This window comes from Aquarana catesbeiana, linkage group LG01 (genome assembly GCF_042186555.1).
Source record: "Aquarana catesbeiana isolate 2022-GZ linkage group LG01, ASM4218655v1, whole genome shotgun sequence".
Taxonomy (NCBI): Eukaryota; Metazoa; Chordata; class Amphibia; order Anura; family Ranidae; genus Aquarana; species Aquarana catesbeiana.
The window spans coordinates 108373042-108396257 of record NC_133324.1 but is presented as its reverse complement, the minus strand read 5'-3'; the positions used below and the strand labels follow the sequence as shown (position 1 = coordinate 108396257).

Here is a 23216-nt window from a genome sequence, read left to right as displayed (position 1 = left end):
CCTACACTTCCGAGTTTGGGGCGCATGCTGCTGGTGCCCCACTGTGATTAGACACAGCGGTAGATGATTGGCAGGTACACAGGCAGAATGGCGGTATGCTTATGTACACAAGGCAGATCACTATTCTGTCCCTTCAGAAGGCATGGATCCTGTGTCTCTGCTAAGCAGGGGCACGGATCCATGCTTTCTTCTAGTACAAGCACCTCCCCCACAGTAGTAAAGCACTGGTCAGGCACACATTTAACCCTTTGATTGCCCCTGATGTTAACCCCTTCCCTGCCAGTGTCATTAGTACAGTGACAGTGCATATTTGTTTTAGCACTGATCACTGTATTAGTGTCACTGGTCCCCAAAAAGGGTCAAAAGTATCAGTTAGTGTCCCAACTGTCTGCCGCAATATTGCAGTCTCGCTATAAGTTCGCTGATCACTGTCATTACTAGTAAAAAATAAAATAAATAAAAAATAAATAAAAATATCCCATAGATTGTAGACACTATAACTTTTGCACAAACCAATCAATATACGCTTATTGGGATTTTTCTTTCCAAAAATATTTAGCAGAATACATATTGGCCTAAATTTATGAACAAATTAGATTTTTTTCTTTTTTTTTTGGATATGTTTTATAGCAGAAAGTAAAAAAATATTGTTTTTTTTTTCAGAGTTGTCTGTCTTTTTTTGTTTACAGAGCAAAAAATAAAAACCGCAGAGGTGATCAAATACCACCAAAAGAAAGCTCTATTTATGGGGAAAAAAGGACATCAATTTTGTTTAGGTACAACATCGCACGGCCGCGCAATTGTCAGTTAAATTAACGCAGTGCCAAAAATGGCCTGGTCATGAAGAGGGGTAAATTTTCCGGAGGTCAAGTGGTTAAAGAGTATTTCCACTTTTGCAGCCAAAGTTGAGAAAACCACCACAATATGCCTTTCATGTGTTTCCATTCACACAAAGTACCTAAGAATTATTTTAAAAAATATTTCTTATCTTTAATATGTTTCCAAGACTGATTCTAATCATTTCTAGACAGTTTCACATTGTCTTTGTCCCCAAACAGGCTGAGCTCTCCCTTATTAATATACAATGCTGGAGGGTGGTTTCTGCATTTTTAAATGACAGGGTTAATTATGTTAACATTATTTCATAGCCCCCTCCTAAACATTACAAAGCAGGGAGAGCATGTAAGGATATTTAAGCAATAAAAAGTACCTAAAAAGGTAACCAGCATTTTTTAAGGTATGCTATGTTAATGTGAGCATGTAACAAAAATAAACTAGGTGTGACCCCAATTTGGCTGCAAAAGTGGAAATACACTTTAAGCTTTTTTACTGTTTTTTTTATCTGATGAAAACCCAGACAGACATCCCCACAGTAGTTACAAAAAAAGCCACAATAAACGGTATAGTGTTTTGAAATGAAAAAACAAAACAAAACTAAAACACAATGGATATCGAGGGCAGCACAAACATTTTTACATTTTTTTCTGTAAGTTTAATGTAAGTTCTTGCATATGATTTCAATTTTAACAATGTAAGTTATATTACATAAAAGTCTCCATACTGTAACTATTCCTATTTTAGGCATTGTTTGGATCTATTGAAGAACATAAGCGTGGTTTACCAAAACAACAAGACCCCAATATCGAAATATGTGAGGGACACACGTGTACAATCAGAGGTATTTCTTTCGATCCTTGTTCATTGGGGGTACTGCCTGGGTCAAGTACTATGGCTATTTGTGGATAGCAAGAAAGGTTTATTTATCTGCTAAGACTGGTGGACTAAGACAGTGCTCCCTCAACCTTTCTTTGATTACTTTTCAAATGAATAAAGAATAATCTATAGAGTGCAGGGTTCAGAAGTGTGCTACGTACAGAGTACAGGGTTCTGGAGTGCACTACGTACAGAGTACAGGGTTCTGGAGTGCACTACGTACAGAATGCAGGGTTGTGAAGTGCACTATATACAGAGTGCAGGGTTGTGGAGTGTACTACATACAGAATGCAGGGATCAGGAGTGCGCTACGTACAAAGTGCAGGGTTCAGGAGTGCACTATGTACAGAGTTCAGGGTTCAGGAGTGCACTACGTAAAGTGTGCAGGGTTCAGGAGTATGCTACGTACAGACTGCAGGGTTCAGGCATGCACTGCGTAAAGAGTGCAGGGTTCAGGAGTGCACTATGCACAGAGTGGTATAATCTGGAGTATACTATGTACAGAGTGCAGGGTTCAGGAGTGCACTGCATACAGAGTGCATGGATCAAGAGTGAGCTATGTACAGAGTGCAGGGTTCAGGTGTGCACTAAGTACACTAATTACAGACTGCAGGGTTCCAGAGTGCACTACGTACAGAGTGCAGGAATCAAGAGTGTGCTATGTACAGAACACAGGTTTCCAAAGTGCATTATGTACAATAGAGACTGCAGGGTTCAGAAGTGCACTAGGCACAGAGTGCAGGGTTCAGAAGTGTACTATGTACATAGCAGAGGGTTCAGGTGTGTGCTGTGTACAAAGTGCAGGGTTCAGGAGTACACAAAATATAAATTGCAGTTCACAAGAAAGAGTTAACAGTGGACAGTTCAGTCTCCAGCCAGTCTGTTCATTTGGAGAAAAGAGGAGGAAGGAGCAGGGGAGCGCCTTTGTACCCTAGGCTATGGGGCTGTGTGCTTCTATTGATGCACTCAGTGTAGGCAGACAAAACTCTACTCCAATAGAAAAATACCACCCTGAAACAGGTATTTGATAGGCTTATCATGGTTGCCATCACAACGGGACGGGAACTTCTGGCGCCGCCGGCCATTGTGATGGCCACTTCAGAAGTCACCTGCGCCGCTTGCCGTGCTTACTGCGCATGCACGAGAATGGGGGTGCATGCTGGTAATACAGCAGCGCCGTATCCCGGAGAAGTATGCTTGTGGGATTCGCCTGCCCACAAGTAAGATGGAAATTCACTAACAGCAAAAATCGAAGGTAATTTTTCTTCTAAAATATGTAAAAAAGTGACGTTAATAATGAGACTATCCATTAGTAATTATACATTGGATGCTAGTAAGAGATATATATATATTTTTTTAAATCATACATGTGGGTGGAACTCCGCTTTAATTCTACTTTGCGGCTGTCAGCAGATCGGCCTCTACAAATTCGGCAGTACCTAAATATAAAGAGCAACTGAGCATGTGCAGAGCAGGGTGAGACAGTATTACTGGGTTTTAAACAGTATAGACACTTATTTTTAATGTTTTTCATTGCTATACCTGCAAAAGGGGCCAGCCTGAAGTGATCTAGCAGGACTTAATTTTTTGACTAAAGTTCCACTTTAAAGCGGAGTTCCACCCAAAAATGGAACTTCCACTCATTTGTCTTCTCCCCCCTCCGTTGCCACATTTGGCACCTTTCGGGGGAGGGGATACCTGTCTTTGACAGGTATCCTGTCCCCTCTTCCAGCTTCCAGCTTCCACTGCCAGCTCGGCTCCCTCCTCCTCCTTCCCCCGCCGCCGGGCCAGTAGGAGAACACAGCGGTCACTCTCGCATGCACAGTAGGCTTTCCAGCATGAAGCCATAATGCTAGACTGCCGGGTTCCCTTACCCGCAATGGCAGCGGCAGCACTTGACAGCTGATGGAATCATCAGCTGCAGTGCTGACCTTGCTGGACTCCAGGACAGGTAAGTGTCCTATTAATAAAAGTCAGCAGCTGCAGTATTTGTAATTTTTAATTTGTAATTTTTGCAGCGGTGGGCGGACCTCCTCTTTAAGCTTGACAGCTCATTCATAGAAATTCACAGTTACATGATCAATCTTATCTACAGTTATCAGTTGGTAAAACTTGGCTTGGTGTTTTGCAGGAAGATATAACAGTAAACGAACATACGCCTTCTGCACTGCGGTCTGCTCTGTTTGTGTAACTGCCTGGGTAACCAGTCTTTGACCCATGAGTCTTGTGTGATTATCTCAGATTCGAATTTCTTCAAGACAAACTCCAGACAAGACAAACTAAAAATCAATACAGTTCTGTATTCATTACAAAATAATGAAATGTGTTATAAATGTAGTTAGTGCAAGTACCTGAATTTGACTTGACTTCAGCCTGGTTTTCCATTGTTCTGCAGCATTCAGACTGGGAGAGGGAGGGCCAGCACAAGGAGTCAATCTGATGCATAGTGGCCAATAGGGATGAGCTTCATGTTCGACTCGAACATCGGCTGTTTGATCGTTCGCCGAATTGCAAACGATATGGGCCGTTCGCGCAGCTAGACTATTTAAAGTTAGTGTAGTGTGTCCTCCTCACAGTGTTCAGTTAAAGCTACAAGTTAGTTTAGTGTGACCTCTGCACAGTGTTCAGCTAAAACTACAAGTTAGTGTAGTGCACAGTGTTCAGCTAAAGCTACAAGTTAGTGTAGTGCGTCCTCCTCACAGTGTTCAGCTAAAGCTACAAGTTAGTGTAGTCCTTCCTGCTCACAGTGTTCAGCTAAAACTACAAGTTAGTGTAGTGGGACCTCTGCACAGTGTTCAGCTAAAGCTACAAGTTAGTGTAGTGTGTCCTGCTCACAGTGTTCAGCTAAAACTACAAGTTAGTGTAGTGAGACCTCTGCACAGTGTTCAGCTAAAGCTACAAGTTAGTGTAGTGCGCCCTGCTCACAGTGTTCAGCTAAAACTACAAGTTAGTGTAGTGCGACCTCTGCACAGTGTTCAGCTAAAACTACAAGTTAGTGTAGTGAGACCTCAGCACAGTGTTCAGCTAAAGCTACAAGTTAGTGTAGTGCGTCCTGCTCACAGTGTTCAGCTAAAACTACAAGTTAGTGTAGTGAGACCTCTGCACAGTGTTCAGCTAAAGCTACAAGTTAGTGTAGTGCGTCCTGCTCACAGTGTTCAGCTAAAACTACAAGTTAGAGTAGTGCGACCTCTGCACAGTGTTCAGCTAAAACTACAAGTTAGTGTAGTGAGACCTCTGCACAGTGTTCAGCTAAAGCTACAAGTTAGTGTAGTGAGACCTCTGCACAGTGTTCAGCTAAAGCTACAAGTTAGTGTAGGGCATCCTACTCACAGTGTTCAGCTAAAACTACAAGTTAGTGTAGTGAGACCTCTGCACAGTGTTCAGCTAAAGCTACAAGTTAGTGTAGTGAGACCTCTGCACAGTGTTCAGCTAAAGCTACAAGTTAGTATAGTGCGTCCTGCTCACAGTGTTCAGCTAAAACTACAAGTTAGTGTAGTGAGACCTCTGCACAGTGTTCAGCTAAAGCTGCAAGTTAGTGTAGTGCGTCCTGCTCACAGTGTTCAGCTAAAACTACAAGTTAGTGTAGTGCGACCTCTGCACAGTGTTCAGCTAAAGCTACAAGTTAGTGTAGTGAGACCTCTGCACAGTGTTCAGCTAAAGCTACAAGTTAGTGTAGTGTGTCCTGCTCACAGTGTTCAGCTAAAACTACAAGTTAGTGTAGTGAGACCTCTGCACAGTGTTCAGCTAAAGTTACAAGTTAGTGTAGTGCGTTCTGCTCACAGTGTTCAGCTAAAACTACAAGTTAGTGTAGTGTGACCTCTGCACAGTGTTCAGCTAAAACTACAAGTTGGTGTAGTGAGACCTCTGCACAGTGTTCAGCTAAAGCTACAACACAGTGTAGTGAGACCTCTGCACAGTGTTCAGCTAAAGCTACAAGTTAGTGTAGTGCGTCCTGCTCACAGTGTTCAGCTAAAACTACAAGTTAGTGTAGTGAGACCTCTGCACAGTGTTCAGCTAAAGCTACAAGTTAGTGTAGTGCTTCCTGCTCACAGTGTTCAGCTAAAACTACAAGTTAGTGTAGTGAGACCTCTGCACAGTGTTCAGCTAAAGCTACAAGTTAGTGTAGTGAGACCTCTGCACAGTGTTCAGCTAAAGCTACAAGTTAGTGTAGTGCATCCTACTCACAGTGTTCAGCTAAAACTACAAGTTAGTGTAGTGAGACCTCTGCACAGTGTTCAGCTAAAGCTACAAGTTAGTGTAGTGAGACCTCTGCACAGTGTTCAGCTAAAGCTACAAGTTAGTATAGTGCGTCCTGCTCACAGTGTTCAGCTAAAACTACAAGTTAGTGTAGTGAGACCTCTGCACAGTGTTCAGCTAAAGCTGCAAGTTAGTGTAGTGCGTCCTGCTCACAGTGTTCAGCTAAAACTACAAGTTAGTGTAGTGCGACCTCTGCACAGTGTTCAGCTAAAGCTACAAGTTAGTGTAGTGAGACCTCTGCACAGTGTTCAGCTAAAGCTACAAGTTAGTGTAGTGTGTCCTGCTCACAGTGTTCAGCTAAAACTACAAGTTAGTGTAGTGAGACCTCTGCACAGTGTTCAGCTAAAGTTACAAGTTAGTGTAGTGCGTTCTGCTCACAGTGTTCAGCTAAAACTACAAGTTAGTGTAGTGTGACCTCTGCACAGTGTTCAGCTAAAACTACAAGTTGGTGTAGTGAGACCTCTGCACAGTGTTCAGCTAAAGCTACAACACAGTGTAGTGAGACCTCTGCACAGTGTTCAGCTAAAGCTACAAGTTAGTGTAGTGCGTCCTGCTCACAGTGTTCAGCTAAAACTACAAGTTAGTGTAGTGAGACCTCTGCACAGTGTTCAGCTAAAGCTACAAGTTAGTGTAGTGCTTCCTGCTCACAGTGTTCAGCTAAAACTACAAGTTAGTGTAGTGCGACCTCTGCACAGTGTTTAACAGGGGCGTGTAATTACAATTTTTGGTGCAATACTTTGCAGCAGGGCTCGTTTCTGCTTTCCAACTAGAGTATCTGTGAGGGGTTGCGGTGTTGTGGCACCAGCACCAGTGCCTAAGGCCCAATTTTTCAGCCCCTGTTCAACAGGGGCATGTAATTACAATTCTTGATCTAATATTTCACAGCAGGGCCCGTTTCTGCGCCCACCAAGAGCGAGTGAAGACTTACAGTGTTGTGGCACTAGCACCACCACCACCAAAGGCCCAATTTTTCTGCCCCTGTTCAACATGTAATTACAATTCTTGATCTAATATTTCACAGCAGGGCCCTGTGAGGGCTTACAGAGTTGTGGCCACAACAACACCTAAGGCCTAAATTTCTGCAGAGTATATAGGGCAGGCCCCTACTTTCAAACATCCAACTTACAAACGACTCCTACTTGCAAACGGAAGGAGACAACAGGAAGTGAGATGAAATCTACCCCTAGGAAGGGAAATTCTCTCCTGTAAGAGTTAATATGGGAAAAACGTTTCTCCTTTCCACTGATGTTTTAGCACCAATCCTTGTTTCACAAAAACCCCCAAATTTTCAAAAAACATTTGTCATTGGGACAAAAAATGAGCTGAAATCTTCTGAAGAGGAGCACAGACGGCAAAACAAATGTCACAGGGGTGATAACCCTTCCCTATGTTTTCCAAAAAGCTTAAAATAGATTTTTTGGCTGGAGCTAAACACATTAAAAATGTACCAGTTCAAAATTACAAACAGATTCTACTTAACAACAAACCTACAGTCCCTGTCTTGTTTGCACCGCCTGTATACTGCTGTTCAGAGTATATAGGGCCTGATGGCCCAACGTCTTTCCTTTTTTTAATTTAGGTGCGGGGTTCCCCTTAATATCCATACAAGACCCAAAGGGCCTGGTAATGGACTGGGGGGTACCCATGCTGTTTGTCTCACTGATTTTCATCCATATTGCCAGGACCTGACATTACATTAAAGCCGCAAGCAGTTTTAAATTACTTTTTTTCCTTTAAAAATGACATTTTGTGCAGGGACTGTTCTAAGCACGGGAAACATGCGCTACTTTACAGGCATACTATAGACACCCCCCAGGTACGATATTTAAAGCAATATTTCACTTTTTTTTTTAACTTTAAGCATCATTAAAATCACTGCTCCCGAAAAAACGGCTGTTTTTTAAAGTTTTTTTTGCATTGATACATGTCCCCTGGGGCAGGACCCGGGTCCCCAAACCCTTTTTAGGACAATACCATGCAAATTAGCCTTTAAAATGAGCACTTTTGCTTTCGAACGTTCGAGTCCCATAGACGTAAATGGGGTTCTAACGTTCATGCGAATTTTCGGTCCGTTCGCAGGTTCTGGTGCGAACCGAACCGGGGGGTGTTCGGCTCATCCCTAGTTGCCAACAGTCCCAATTTTCCCGGGACAATACAGATTTTGGGACCCTCGTCCCGATCAGAGGCCGTCCTGATTCGGGATTTTGCCTTTTGTCCATGGAAAAACGGGAATGTTTGGCTCTGCAGCAGTTCTCCAACAAAATTGCCACCGCGAGAGCTTTCCCCTTGTGTTCAGCTACATCTTCTCTCGTTCCTCATGTTCATTGAAGAGGGGAGGGGCCGATCCGTGCAGCCAATGAATCAGCTTCTCTCTTCACAATTTTCCAGCCGGGGTTAGCTGCACGGATCGGCCCCACCCCTCTCCACTGAAGATGAGAAACGAGAGGAGATGTACCTAGACTGCAGCCAACACTCCGTCTGCAGCCAGCACTCCGCTGGGGGCACTGATTTAAGAGGCACTCCGCTGGGGGCACTGATTTAAGAGGCACTCCGCTGGGGGCACTGATTTAAGAGGCACTCCGCTGGGAACATCTGATGTAGGAGGCATTTCGCTGGGGACACTGACCGCTGGGGACACTGACCGCTGGGGACACCTGATGTAAGAGACACTCCGCTGGGGACACCTGATGTAAGAGGCACTCCGCTGGGGACACCTGATGTAAGAGGCACTCCGCTGGGGACACCTGATGTAAGAGGCACTCTGCTGGGGACACCTGATGTAGGAGGCACTCTGCTGGGGACACCTGATATAAGAGGCACTCCGCTGGGGACACCTGATATAAGAGGCACTCTGCTGGGGACACCTGATGTAAGAGGTACTGTACTGGAGATACCTGATGTAAGAGGTACTGTACTGGGGACACCTGATGTAAGGTGGCACTCCACTGGGGACACCTGATGTAAGGAGGGACTCTGCTGGGAATGCCTGATGGAAGGAGGCACTCCGCTGAGGACATCTGATGTAAGGAGGAACTCTGCTGGGAATGCCTGATGGAATTAGGGACTACACTGGGGACACCTGATGGCATCTGGTGGCAGGGGACACACTCAGGGCTCCCACTCACCATAATGTAGAATATTTCATTTTATATTACAATGTAATAATAATAATAATGCGCTTCAATCATCCACACACCATACCAACCATGGTGTCAGGATAATTGAAGCACTAACACCAGGTGTTTGGAGTATCTTTAGCTGCTGATTGTTAAACTTTATGGAATACACATATTTCTATTGTGGTGTAGGATCTGGGCCTGCTGTCCCTCCATCCCTCTTTCTTTCCTTCCTTCTTTCTCCTTCCCTCCCTCCCTATTTCTTTCTATCTCCCTCCATCCGTCATTCATCTCAGACTCGGACCACACACCCCTTTGAGCCACACCCCTTAAGCCACGCCCACTATTCCATTGAAACCATGCCACATTATTGTCCCCCTCTACACCACACATTAAAACGCATGCCCCACCCCCTAATTATAATAGGACTCCACCCACAGACAAAAAAGTGTCCCTATAATTTTTTTTTACACTGATGGCAACTATGCTGATGTGCTGCATGAACATGTACTGACAAGGAACACGCTGACAAGAAGAGAGAGCAGAGTGAGTAGAGGGATGAGCTGCTGCTCCTTCACTGTCCAATCACAAGCTGGGGCAGGAAAGTGACCATTATGTGCAATGACGAAAAAAAAAGTCAGGATACCAACCAGGCTGTAAAGTGTGGCAAAGCTGTGTAAATTTAAATAGTACCACGCTACAGTACTATTTAAGATTGAAATATACTTGGAACATTTATGAGAGTGTGAACAGTACCAGCAGCATAGTCACCCTACAATATATAGAGCTGTGTAGATCTCAGGACCAGAAATACTAATCGTTTAGCAGGTGATGCAGTTTATATACAGTACATATACATGTATACAAAAAAAATAAATATATATATACATATATATATATATATATGTATATGTATGTGTATATATATATATATATATACATGTATATAAACACATATATATATATATATATATATATATATATATATATATATATATAGAGAGAGAGATAGATAGATATAAAGATATATATAGATAGATAATATCTATCTATCTATCTATATATTTATATATTTATATATCTTTTTTTTATGATCGGTGTCCCTGAACTGAGACAGACACAGAACCACATAAAGATGCCACAAAACTCACAATGAAACACAGACCTGAGGTGTGCCCTGGTCAGCTGGTCGGTACACCAAGAAGGGCGCATACCCAATGATAAGTAATGGATGATTGTGGAAAAGGGATGTGCAAGGAAAGTGCCCTGAAAAGGGGAATGGGTGCATAAACAACATGAAAGCATGGATCCATCCTGCCTTGTATCAACAATTCAGGCTGGTGATGGTGTTATGGTGTGGAGGATATTTTCTTGGCACACTTGGTCCCTTAGTACCAATTGAGCATCTTTTAAATGCCACGGGCTACCTGAGTATTGTTGCTGACCATGTATAACTGGCTTTGCCAAGTAAGGAAAACTGCAAAAGGTGTGGGAGGTAGGTAAAGGAAGAAAAAAATCATTTTGGGTTCAGTTAGGCCTTAAGCTTGGGCACCCATGGCCAAATTACATTCTTCATTGAAACGGAAAAGTAATAAGCAACTACTGCAGGAAACGATGTATTAAAAACGATATTTGCAAATGTTAATGCAAAGTTACAATTTACTTTGCTCAGCCAAAATGACTATTTCCTGCTGTTTCCTGCAGCTGTTGTTTAGTACTTCTCATCTATAAAAATGACAAAATATGTCATTGGGCAGGGGTGTCCAATCTTTAGAATGCAGCTGTACTAGCTGCTGTATACATTATTACATAAAACAGGGGGCCATCCTTTGGCCTTGACTTATGATGTTGCTCAGTATGGGTACAAGGTATAATATTGGGGCTCATAGACGGTTTCAGCCCATTTCAGTGATTATACTAATTTACGATAAAATATTTCTATTTTTATTATCAGTGTATACACACATCAGATTGTGGCTTGATGTGATAGGAAAGTTACACTTTCAGCTTTTATATCAGTTCTTGAGAATTTTCCATAATGATTAAGATATTCGTTGAACAGCCTTTCTTCAACATTTACAAAGATATTTTTTTTTTATGCATTTGTTTGGACTGTGGAAAGCCTAATATACTTAATGTATGTGTTTTCCTTCTTTAAGGCTTACAAAAATCTGAATTATGAACCATGGGTAGACATATTTAAATTTAAACCCAACCCCGACTATTTAAACCCAACTAATAATTACCTCTGGGGTTCCACCTTTATGACCATGTTTCACGTTACACCCATGCAATAGCATGTGACATGTTGACAGTATGCAGCCTTTTTACCATCCCCTCCACCTGCAGAATCTGGGGTTGTTCTCTTTGCAGGCTCCGGTCATTTTCTGAATGCTGCTCTGTATAGTTACACTCACACAGTTGCATTATCCATTCGCAGAGTTCCATAAATAGAGAGACTTCAAATCCCATCTGCAACCATGGCAGTGGGACCTGTAGATCTCAATCGATCACACATGCAGTGACATCACCACACTTGTAGTTCATTTATACTTCCATACCTCTGTACAGACCTGTGGTTAAAGGAATAATCCACTGGAGCCTATGCATTGCATACTTGATCCACTAATTGCATGTGCAGGCTTCAATGCAAAAAAAAATAATAATGCATATTTTTTTAAAATCAATATGGGTGCATTTACTATTTGTTTTGCAATATGATTGAATATGTCTTTAATTGTAGAGGCCAAAAAAAAGAAATAGAAGGGAGGATTTCATGTTTATTTAACTATAATGAGTCCTCTTGATGTCAACAGGTCTTGCAAATACTCCCTCCTATAGTTAATTTGACAAATTTTAACACAGAGGCGATCAGAGGAGGATAACAAAATAAGAAAAAGTAATTGCAGTTTGTAAATTGCCACCTTTAACCTACTGCCTTAGGCACTGGCATATAGTTGCCATTTTAGTATATACAGCCCTGCAAAGCACTTAGGACTGGTACTCATATTGTCATTTTTGTAAAAAAAAAAAAAAATTGAATAAATCCATTGCATTTCAATATTCTGTCTCTCTTTAGGCTGTCAAAACAAGAAAAAAATATGTGACCATTCTTCTGATGTAAATATCCAGCCAGAGATAAAACTGCATGTCACAGGGCTACGAAACGATTATTGTAAGTCCCTGTAAGTTGAATTTCATCATTGTTTTATTTAATGTTTTTATTTGTGTTATTATAATTATTCCATTAGTTAAATCAGCATAAAATTACATTGGCTATATTTTATTGAAGTTTCAGATGCAGTGAACTAAAGAGACCTTGGGTGCACGTTCAATATCCACTAATGAGAAGGAGAAGCTTTTTTTTTAATCAAATTCTGCTATGTGAATAGATGTGACTGTGAATTCCCACTTTAGTAAATTAGCCAATTGTTTATTATTTGATTTTCTATTTTAATTCTATTTTTTTTTCAAGAGATAAATAGCAAATATTTATCTCTTGTGAGCCGACCCAAATATAAGCCGAGGCACCTAATTTTACCACAAAAAACTGGGAAAACGTATTGACTCGAGTATAAGCCTAGGGTGAGAAATGCGCAACTACTGTAAGTGGAAAAGAGGGTCAACAATGCCCACTTGCAGCCTCACTGTGCCCATTTGCCATAAGTCCCCCGAACTTCAAACTCGGTAGTTAAGAGTTCCTAGATGCCCCCTAGCTGCAGCCAAAATTTGGGGTCTCTGGACCCAAAGGGTCCCGAAATGACATTGCTGCAGATGGACCACAGTTGACCGATTTTGGGGCCTCGTATTTCGGAGCCACTTGGTGCTAGGAACTCCAAATTTGGTGTGCAAACCCAGTTGAACTAGCACTACCAAAGTCGGTTCGGAAAATGTCATTCTCTGCTGCAGAAAAGTGCTTGACTCGAGTATAAGCTGAGGGTGGCGTTTTCAGCACAAAAAAATGTGCTGAAAAACTCGGCTTATACTCGAGTATACACACAATTATCTACACCTAATGAAGAATGATTAAAATGAGCACAGAGATCCTACCAAGCTCATGTATGTGTTACAATACTGTGATACAAGATGTATAACCACAACCTTTAATTCCATCTAATGTCCCAGGTTAGAAAATTGCATGGAATAACAAGTCCTTAAAGCCATTGGAGTTGATGGCTTTCTCAAATAGTTTAATAATGTAATGATGAAGCTACATGTTATATTCAGGGATTTTGTACTGACTTTTCACTCCCAGAAAGGGTCTGCCTTCCCCATGTACACCACTGCTTATAAAAAGAAGAACCCGCTCCAGGTGTCTACTTCCTAATGATCTCTCCCCTCTCCAGGCGTTGGTGCTGCTCAATATGCAGCCATATGCAAAAATTGAACAAAAAGGTCCGGATGGCCGCACTCCAATGAAAACAATTTCTTTATTGTTATAATAAATCCATACAGCAAGGATAAAACCACTGACGCGTTTCACACCATTAGAGCAGGTGCTTAATAATAGCTAAGTTTTAAAATAATGACAAAGACATATATATGCAAGCAGGCAAAACCGTAAATTGGTGTAATTAGGCATTGTGTACGCCCACTACAGATGACACAATGCTCTCAGTTGATATAAAGGTGAGTCAGCTGGACTTCTCTCTCACATGATCACAAGATTAACTCTTCAGACAAAAACAAAGACAAACAAGCCAAACCCATAAAAGGTATATAAATAAAGACCAAAAAATTTACAGTGATGCATGCTTAACATAATTAAACGACCTGAACAGGTGGAAAATATCCCACTCAAGAAAGTCTTCTAAAAACAAAAGATTGTTTAAAAAAACTTTCCATAAACATATGTGTGCATATAAGTATATGTACTTTGATAAGAATGCCTGTAGAGTTTCCCGGCAGAAACACCTGTGCATGCCTAGCATTAGAATTCTCATGTAAACATCTAAATATATAAGAAGAAAAATATATAAATATTGCTCTTGTGCATGCACTAATAGGTAAATCCAAATTCTGTCAAACCCCGCAGGCAGTCAGAATTCCCATCACACAGCACAACGGGCCATCTTTAATATTGATTGGACCCTGGGCAAAACTTTTCTTGGGCCCCCCCCCATGCAGTTTTGCTCTCCACCTGCTTTGAGACATACAATAAATAGCAGCTAGACTCAAAACCAGTTTACTGAATCAGATCAGGCAGCTATTGCAATTGGTTGCCAGAGGTTACAGTGTATCATTACCGCTCATTGACTGGTTGCTAGAGGTTACAGCACACATTACTGATCACTGATTAGTTGCTAGAGGTTACAGCACATGATTTCTGCATGTTGATTGGCTGCTAGAGATTACTATGAATATGACCTCAGGGGGGCAAGATATACATATCAATGACGCTGGGTGCTGATATTTACATATGAATGCCGGTAATTTAAATGTAAACACAGGGTCTGCAGATGAGTCATCTGTACACAACAAAAGGACAGAGCTGGGCAGCATTAGTAGCAGCACTTCACACTGAGATATTGGGACACAGCACTGGACTAAAACCTCAAGGGACGAGGGAATTTAAACCAGGATAGTTGGCAAGTATGAGACAGCTGCTTTGGGCCCCACAACGATGACAGGGCCCAGGGCAGCTGCCCCTTTTGCCCTGCCTTAAAAACGGCCCTGGCAGCACACCATGAAAACACTGCTACTAACCCCATGACAAAAAGACCAGATAATTGCATGCAGAGCAACATTTTCAGCTGCAAAAAACATGTTCATGGTTATGATTCAATCAATTAGATACATATAAGCATTATACCTCCTGCAGATATCAAGATCACCTATCAAACACACATATTGCAACATCTAAAAACTCTAGAAAGAATGAACACATGCAAGGAAGCAGATAGACGTGATCGTGTCAGGAAAAGACTGTCAAAGACATATATATAGAAACATTCTATCTTATCTTTTGGGAACCGTTTCTCTGTCTGTTCCATCTAAAATTAATGTGACCGGGTTGCTTAATAGACATTCTATATAACCCTTTGCCGACTGTTTAGATGTCTTTTAGTCAGATGTCATTGACTGACAGCATGCTACTCTCCAATAGACATGAGCCGAACACCCCCCCCCGGTTCGGTTAGAAGCAGAACATGCGAACAGGCAAAAAATTCATTTGAACACGTGATCACCATTAAAGTCTATGGGACACGAACATGAATAATCAAAAGTGCTAATTTTGAAGGCTTATATGCAAGTTATTGTCATAAAAAGTGTTTGGGGACCTGGGTCCTGCCCCAGGGGACATGTATCAATGCAAAAAAAGATTTAAAAACGGCCGTTTTTTCGGGAGCAATGATTTTAATAATCGTTAAAGTGAAACAATAAAAGTGAAATATTCCTTTCAATTTCGTCCCTGGGGGATGTCTATAGTATGCCTGTAAAGTGGCGCATGTTTCCGTGTTTACAACAGTCCCTGCACAAAATGATATTTCTAAAGGAAAAAAAGTCATTCAAAAGTACTCGCGGCTATAATGAATTATCGGTCCCGGCAATACACATAAAAGTTATTGAAAAAAACAGCATGGGATTCCCCCACAGTCCATTACCAGGCCCTTTGGGTCTGGTATGAATATTAAGGGGAACCCCGAACCAAAATTTAAAAAAATTGCGTGGGGGTCCCCCCAAATTCCATACCAGGCCCTTCAGGTCTGGTATGGATATTAAGGGGAACCCCGCACCAAAATTTAAAAAAAATGGCGTGAGGGTCCCCCTCAAAATCCATACCAGACCCTTCAGGTCTGGCATGGATTTTAAGGGGAACCCTGTGCCAAATTTTTTTTAAAAAATGGCGTGGGGGTCCCCCCAAAAATCTATACCAGACCCTTATCTGAGTACGCAACCTGGCAGGCCGCAGGAAAAGAGGGGAGGCGAGAGACGCCCCCCTCTGAACCGTACCAGGCCACATGCCCTCAACATGGGGAATGTGGTTTGGGGTAGCCACCCAAAGCACCTTGTCCCCATGTTGATGGGGACAAGGGCCTCATCCCCACAACCCTTGCCTGGTGGTTGTGGGGGTCTGCGGGTGGGGGGCTTATCACAATCTGGAAGCCCCCTTTAACAAGGGGACCCTCAAATCCTGACCTCCCCCGTGTGAAATGGTAACGTTGTACAAATGTACCTCTACCATTTCACAAAAACAGTGCCAAAATGGTAAAAATGACAAGACACGGCTTGGGACAAGTCCTTTATTAAAAAATAAAAAAAATCAAACTGTCCTATGAAGTCTATTCATCTTCTTCTTCTCTCACTCCGACGGACACACGGGGACATCCCTATGGCTTCCCCGTAGCGTCAGAGGTGGGCGGGGTCGCCCACGGGGCATACGGCGGGAGCCTCCCATGGAGGCGGATCGTTCGCGCCTTTTTTTTTTCGGTCCGTTGGAGCGAGAGAAGAAGAAGATGAATAGACTTTGTGGGACATTTTAATTTTTTTGATCTTTTAATAAAGGACTCGTCCCAAGCTGTGTCACTTTTACCATTTTGACACTTTTTTTGTGAAATGGTAGGGGTACATTTGTTGTTGTTTTGTTAAAGGGGGCTTCCAGATTCCGATAAACCCCCCGCCCGCAGACCCCCAGAACCACCGGGCAAGGGTTGTGGGGATGAGGCCCTTGTCCCCATCAACATGGGGACAAGGTGCTTTGGGGGGCACCCCAAAGCACTTTCCCCATGTTGAGGGCATGTTATCTGGTACGGTTCAGGAGTGGGGGCACTCTCTCATCCCCCCCTCTTTTCCTGTGGCCTGCCAGGTTGCATGCTCGGATAAGGATCTGGTATGGATTTTTGGGGGGACCCTCACGCCATTTTTAAAAAATTTTTGACGCGGGGTTCCCCTTAAAATCCATACCAGACCCTGAGTCTGGTATGGATTTTGAGGGGGACCCCCACACCATTTTTTAAAAAATTTTGGCGCAGGGTTCCCCTTAATATCCATACCAGACCTGAAGGGCCTGGTATGGAATTTGTGGGTACCCCCACGCAATTTTTTTTTAAATTTTGGTTCGGGGTTCCCCTTAATATTCATACCAGACACAAAGGGCCTGGTAATGGACTGTGGTGGAATCCCATGCCGTTTATTTCAATGACTTTTATGTATATTGCCGGGACCAACAAATCATTATAGCCGCGAGTATTTTTAAATGACTTTTTTCCTTTAGAAATCTCATTTTGTGCAGGGACTGTTGTAAACACGGGAAATATTTTACAGGCATACTATAGACACCCTCCAGGTATGAAATTTAAAGGAATATTTCACTTTTATTGTTTCACTTTAAGCATTATTAAAATCACTGCTCCTGAAAAAAACTTCAGTTTTTAAAACTTTTTTTTGCATTGATACATGTCCCCTGGGGCAGTACCCAGGTCCCCAAACACTTTTTATGACAATACCATGCGTATAAGCCTTTAAAAATAGCACTTTTGATTTCTCCCAAAATTTTTTTAAATTTGCAGCGAACACCCCAAATTATTCGCTGTTCGACGAACAGGCGAACACCCGATGTTCGAGTCGAACGGAACATTGGACTCATCCCTACTCTCCAACATACGACTATTGTAGATAATTGAAAGCCTCCATATTCACATTTGAGAACAATGACATAAAAGTCTAGGAAGTATACCCATTATTACTCATAAAAATGGGAAATGTCCCATTCATGATTCTGTCCCCCCGGTTTTCTGGTGTTAAAAAAGAAGATCCATTATACTTTTCTTTTACATAATATTCTGAATTTGTCCCCTCCTCTGACTGGCAAAGATATCTCCTCAACAACCTGCATCACTAAACTCGAAGTGTTTTTCTGGTGTACCAAATTCCAATGATTGGCTACATTGGTTACCTTTCTGAATGTCATACAAATGATCGTACAAGCGATCACGCAATCTGCGTGTAGTACGCCCAACGCATTTTATATGACATGATTGGCATGTTACAAAGTAGAACAGATACCTCGTGTTACAATTAACAAACGTGGTGATGTTTTTTTTTTTAACACCAGAAAACCCGGGGAATGAATCATGAATGCGGCATTTCCCATTTTTATGAGTAATAATGGGTATACTTCCTAGACTTTAATGTCATTGTACTCAAATGTGAATATGGAGGCTTTCAATTATCTACAATAGTCGTATGTGGGAGAGTAGTATGCTGTCAGTCAATGGCATCTGACTGAAAGACATCTAAACAGTCGGCATAGGGTTATATAGAATGTCTATTAAGCAACCCGGTCACATTCATTTTGGATGGGACAGACAGAAAAACGGTTCCCAAAAGATCAGATAGAACGTTTCTATATATATGTCTTTGACAGTTCCTTCCTGACATGATCACGTCTATCTGCTTCCTTGCATGTATTCATTCTTGCTAGAATTTATGTTGCAATATGTGTGTTTGATAGATGATCTTGATATCTGCAGGAGGTATATTGCTTATATGTATCTAACTGATTGAATCATAACCATGAACATGTTGTTTGCGGCTGAAAGTTTGCTCTGCATGCAATTATTTGGTCTTTTTGTCATGGGGTTAATAGCAGTGTTTTCATGCTGTGCTGTGTGATGGGAATCCTGACTGCCAGCGAGGTTTTTTGACAGAATTTTGGTTTACCTACCTGTGCATGCGCAATAGCAATATTTATAGATTCTTCTTCTTATATATTTATATGTTTTTACATGAGAATTCTAATGCTAGGCATGCACAGGTGTTTCTGCCGGGAAACTCTACAGGCATTTTTATCAAAGTACATATACTTATATGCACACATATGTTTATGGAAAGTTTTTTTTAAACAATTTTTTGGTTTTAGAAGACTTTCTTGAGTGGGATATTTTCAGGTGGTTTAATTATGTTAAGCATGCATCACTGTCAAATTTTTGGTCTTTATTTATATATCTTTTATGGGTTTGGCTTGTTTGTCTTTATTTTTGTCTGAAGAGTTAATATTGTGATCATGTGAGAGAGAAGTCCAGCTGGCTCACCTTTATATCAACTGAGAGCATTGTGTCACCTGTAGTGGGCGTACACGATACCCAATTACACCAATTTACATTTTTGCCTGCTTGCATATATATGTCTTTGTCATTATTTGTCATTATTTTAAAACTTCGCTATGAATAAGCACCTGCTATAACGGTGTGAAACGCGTCAGTGGCTTTATCCTTACATGGATTTATTATAACAATAAAGAAATCATTTTCATCCGGACCTCTTTGTTCAAATTTTGCATACACCACTGCTTATACTCTTATTATAAATTCTATGAGAAAAAAAAAAAGGAGAATTCAGCAAAGGCAACTTAGTGCAGATCTTTTAATCATGTTTCTATAACTTCCTCTACACTTTCCAAAGTTCATATTTCAGTAGGTTCTGGGCAGTTGTAAAAAATTATTGATCAGTTCATCTCTTGTAGGGTTTGATTCATCGAGCTGTGATTTGTCATAGTGTGTGCTAAAAGTGGCAAAATTGAGTGGCGTTATGACATATGACCGAAATATTCATGTGTTACGAAGATAAAACATCTTCCATTTCAGTTTTAACTACGATACACAAAGTTTTTCTACTAAATATCTATTTTGAGTGTTATATAAAAAAACTGATTTCAATAATCACAAACACTGATTATCAATTATCATCAAAAAAAGTTCTCCAGTGCAAATCAATAAAGTGCAACAGTGTCCAATATGTGCAAAGTCAACTGGTAAAGTGCAGACCAGAGTTGGGCTATCCTTACTCCAGGGCTTCAACAACAACAAATAAAAGCTCTTCTCCCGGAGACACCCCAATGCCGCATACACGCGATCGGTTTTCTCGTCGGAAAAAGATATGCCGGCTTTTCCGACGGGATTCCGCTCAAGTTTGCCTTGAATACACACGGTCACGCAAAAGTTCGCTAAAATTCCTACCGTCAAGAACGCCTAGGCGAGAAAATGATGTTCAATGCTTCCGAGCATGCGTCGAATTGTTTCCGAGCATGCATAGGGATTTTACGCATCGGAATTGCCACAGACTAATGCATTTTTGGTTAGGAGCTTTTCCTGACCGAAAAATTGAGAGCATGCTCTCAATCTTTTGCTGGCTGGAATTCCGCCAGCAAAAGACCGATGGAGCATTTTCTGACGAAAAAATCTCATCGGTCTTTTACGGCCCAAAATTCCGACCGTGTGTACGCGGCATAAGGCTCCTTTCACACATTAATGTCCGTTTTCACGGACTCCGTTTGCTCAGCAGGAATCGCTCCGTTGATCCCTGCTGAGCCGGCGGATGACAGGTCCGTCTCTGTCTCTGTGCAGAGACGGACCTGTCAGAGCTCTGCTCTCTGCGATGGGGGATCGGATGAAAAAGGATCCGCCTGTTCGTTTTCATCCAAACCGATCCACCAGATGGATGGAAAATAAGGTTTCCATCCATCTGAATTTAGCGGATCGGATGTCAGCAGACATGTCACCGCTGACATCTGTCACTCCATAGAACTGCATGGAGCGTCCGTTCCGGTCCACCTAAAAAACTGACAGGCGGATCTGAACGGTCCGCATATGTGAAGGGGGCCTAAGGCTTCATGTACACGGAACGTTTTAAAACCTCTCCTGAACGATTTAACTTGACAGATAGTGACCGACGTTTAAAAACGTCCGTTGTGTCGCGTTTAGCCACGTTTGAGTTTAAAAGTGTTTTTAACATTGAAAATAATCAAAAATGTTTCTCCATTAAAAACGCCTGTAAACGAAACACTGCTAAATGCGAGATACTGCATTTACAAGCTGTTACAGGCATTTGGCGTTTCAAATGCCTCTGAAAAGACGTCCTAAACGCATTTTTTTGCTTTCCAAACGCAACTGCCTAGAAAGGACTATAAACGACCCTGTGTATATGTACTGATAAGATAACATAGAGGAGAGTTCAGGGGCAACTGAAAAAAAAAACACCCAACTTCTCCTAATGCCGCGTACACACGACCGGACTTCACGGCATACTTGGTCCTGCGGACTGGAGACCATCGGACAATTCAATCGTGTGTGGGCTCCAGCGGACTTTTTTTCCCCAAAAGTTCGACGGATCTAGAAATAAAACAAGTTTCAAATCTTTTCGACGGACTCGAGTCCGGTCGAAAAGTCCGCTCGTCTGTATGCTAGTCCGACGGACAAAAACCGACGCTAGGGCAGCTATTGGCTACTGGCTATGAACTTCCTTGTTTTAGTCCGGTCGTACATCATCACGTACGAATCTGTCGGACTTTGGTTGATCGTGTGTAGGCAAGTCCGTTCATTTGGAAAGTCCGTCGTAAAGTCCGTTGAAAAGTCCGCAGGACAAAGTCTGCCGTAAAGTCCGCTCGTATGTACGCATTATAAACGTCCGTTTACCAGCAGCAGTGTACATAAGGCCTAAGTGTGATGAACTCATCTTCTGGTTTTGATCATTTAAATGAATAAGATGGTCAAACTAAGCAGATTTTATAAACCCCAGCTGTGTGGGGACTCCACAGGGATGACCATAAACTGCTAATCTCTTTGTAAGTAACATTCTATTCAACAGATCTTGAAAATAAAGGCTCATTGTGCAAAACTTTTTAATAAAAATTAAACCAAATGCAAATAAAATGCACCTACATCCTGCTGTGCTTTCACCAGCACTAAGGAGAAATTGCCCAGGTTTGTGTAAGTGGACCACACTACTTCCTTGTACCATAAAGCCCAATGAGTTTCATCCAATTGACTTTGTCAGAAGTGGCTATCTTTTAAAATACTGAAATTTTCCACCCTTTAACAGCTGTGAGTTTTGAGTTTGAGAAATACAATTAGCAGACATAGTATTTTGCACCCTAATAGTGATGTGTGGATGTATAAATACATACAAATAATTACCTATAATTACATATTACTGTATATACTTGAGTATAAGCCGAGTTTTTCAGCACATTTTTTAGGCTGAACCCCCCCCCCCCTCGGCTTATACTCGGCTTATGCAGCTGTACCTTTGATTACTAAAACAACGGGTGTCTCCCGCTGTGTCATGCAGTCTGTTCGGCGGCTGTCCATTGTAACAAAGCCTCGCCTCTTCCTCATCTGTTATAGACGGAACACTGATACAATGCTGGGAAACTGTATCAGTGTTCCATCTATCATGGACGAGGCAGAGGCGGGGCTTTGTTACAATAGATGGCAGCCGAACAGACTGCATGACACAGCGGGAGACACCCGCTGTTTTAGTTATCAAAGGTACAGCTGCAGATGGGCACAATAAGGCTGCAAATGGGCACAGTGAGGCTGCAAATGGGCACAGTGAGGCTGCAGATGGGCACAATGAGGCTGCAAATGGGTACAGTGAGGCTGCAGATGGCACAATGAGGCTGTAGATGGGCACAGTGAGGCCACAGATGGGCACTAATGATACAGCTGGGCACAGTGAGGCTGCAAATGGGCACAGTGAGGCTGCAGATGGGCATTTTTTACCCAGTAGCTGCTGTATTTCCCACCCTAGGCTTATATTCGAGGCAATCCGTTTTCCCAGTTTTTTGTGGTAAAATTAGGTGCCTCGGCTTATATTCGGGTCAGCCTATACTCGAGTATATACGGTACTAAAAATGGACTAACCAGACCTCTCCACAAACTCTTAAAGTGATACTAAAGTCTCGTTTTTTTTCTTTAAAAATAACAAACATGTCTATACTTACCTGCTCTGTGTAATGGTTTTGCACAGAGCAGCCTGGAGCCTCCTCTTCTTGGGTCCCTCGCTGGAGCTCCTGGCCCCTCCCTCCTGTTGAGTTCCCCCCCTACAGCAAGCAGCTTGCTATAGGGAACCCGAGCCGAGCCGCAGCTCTGTGTATCCATTCAGACAAGGAGCCACGGTTCGACCCCATCCCCTCTCTCCTGATTGGCTGACTGACTTTGATTGACAGCAATGGGAGTCAATGGCACCGCTGCTGTGTCTCAGCCAATCAGGATAGAAAGTCCCAGATGGCTGAGGCACTCGTGTACATCGTCGGATAGAGATAGGCTCAGGTAAGTACTAGGGGGGCTGAGGCGGCTGTTGCACACAGAAGGTTTTTTATCTTAATGCATAGAATGTATTAAGATAAAA

The 23216-nt window shown here is 42.2% G+C and overlaps 1 protein-coding gene across 1 annotated transcript in view; it reads left to right on the top strand.

Annotated features, from left to right (window-relative positions):
• Positions 1 to 23216, top strand: part of CDC20B (cell division cycle 20B) — a 93151-nt gene that overhangs the window by 53666 nt on the left and 16269 nt on the right. Inside the window, exons 5-6 of the mRNA XM_073622761.1 lie at positions 1582 to 1678; positions 12166 to 12261. Of these exons, the coding sequence (XP_073478862.1) occupies positions 1582 to 1678; positions 12166 to 12261 (193 nt within the window). The remainder of the gene's footprint in view (positions 1 to 1581; positions 1679 to 12165; positions 12262 to 23216) is intronic.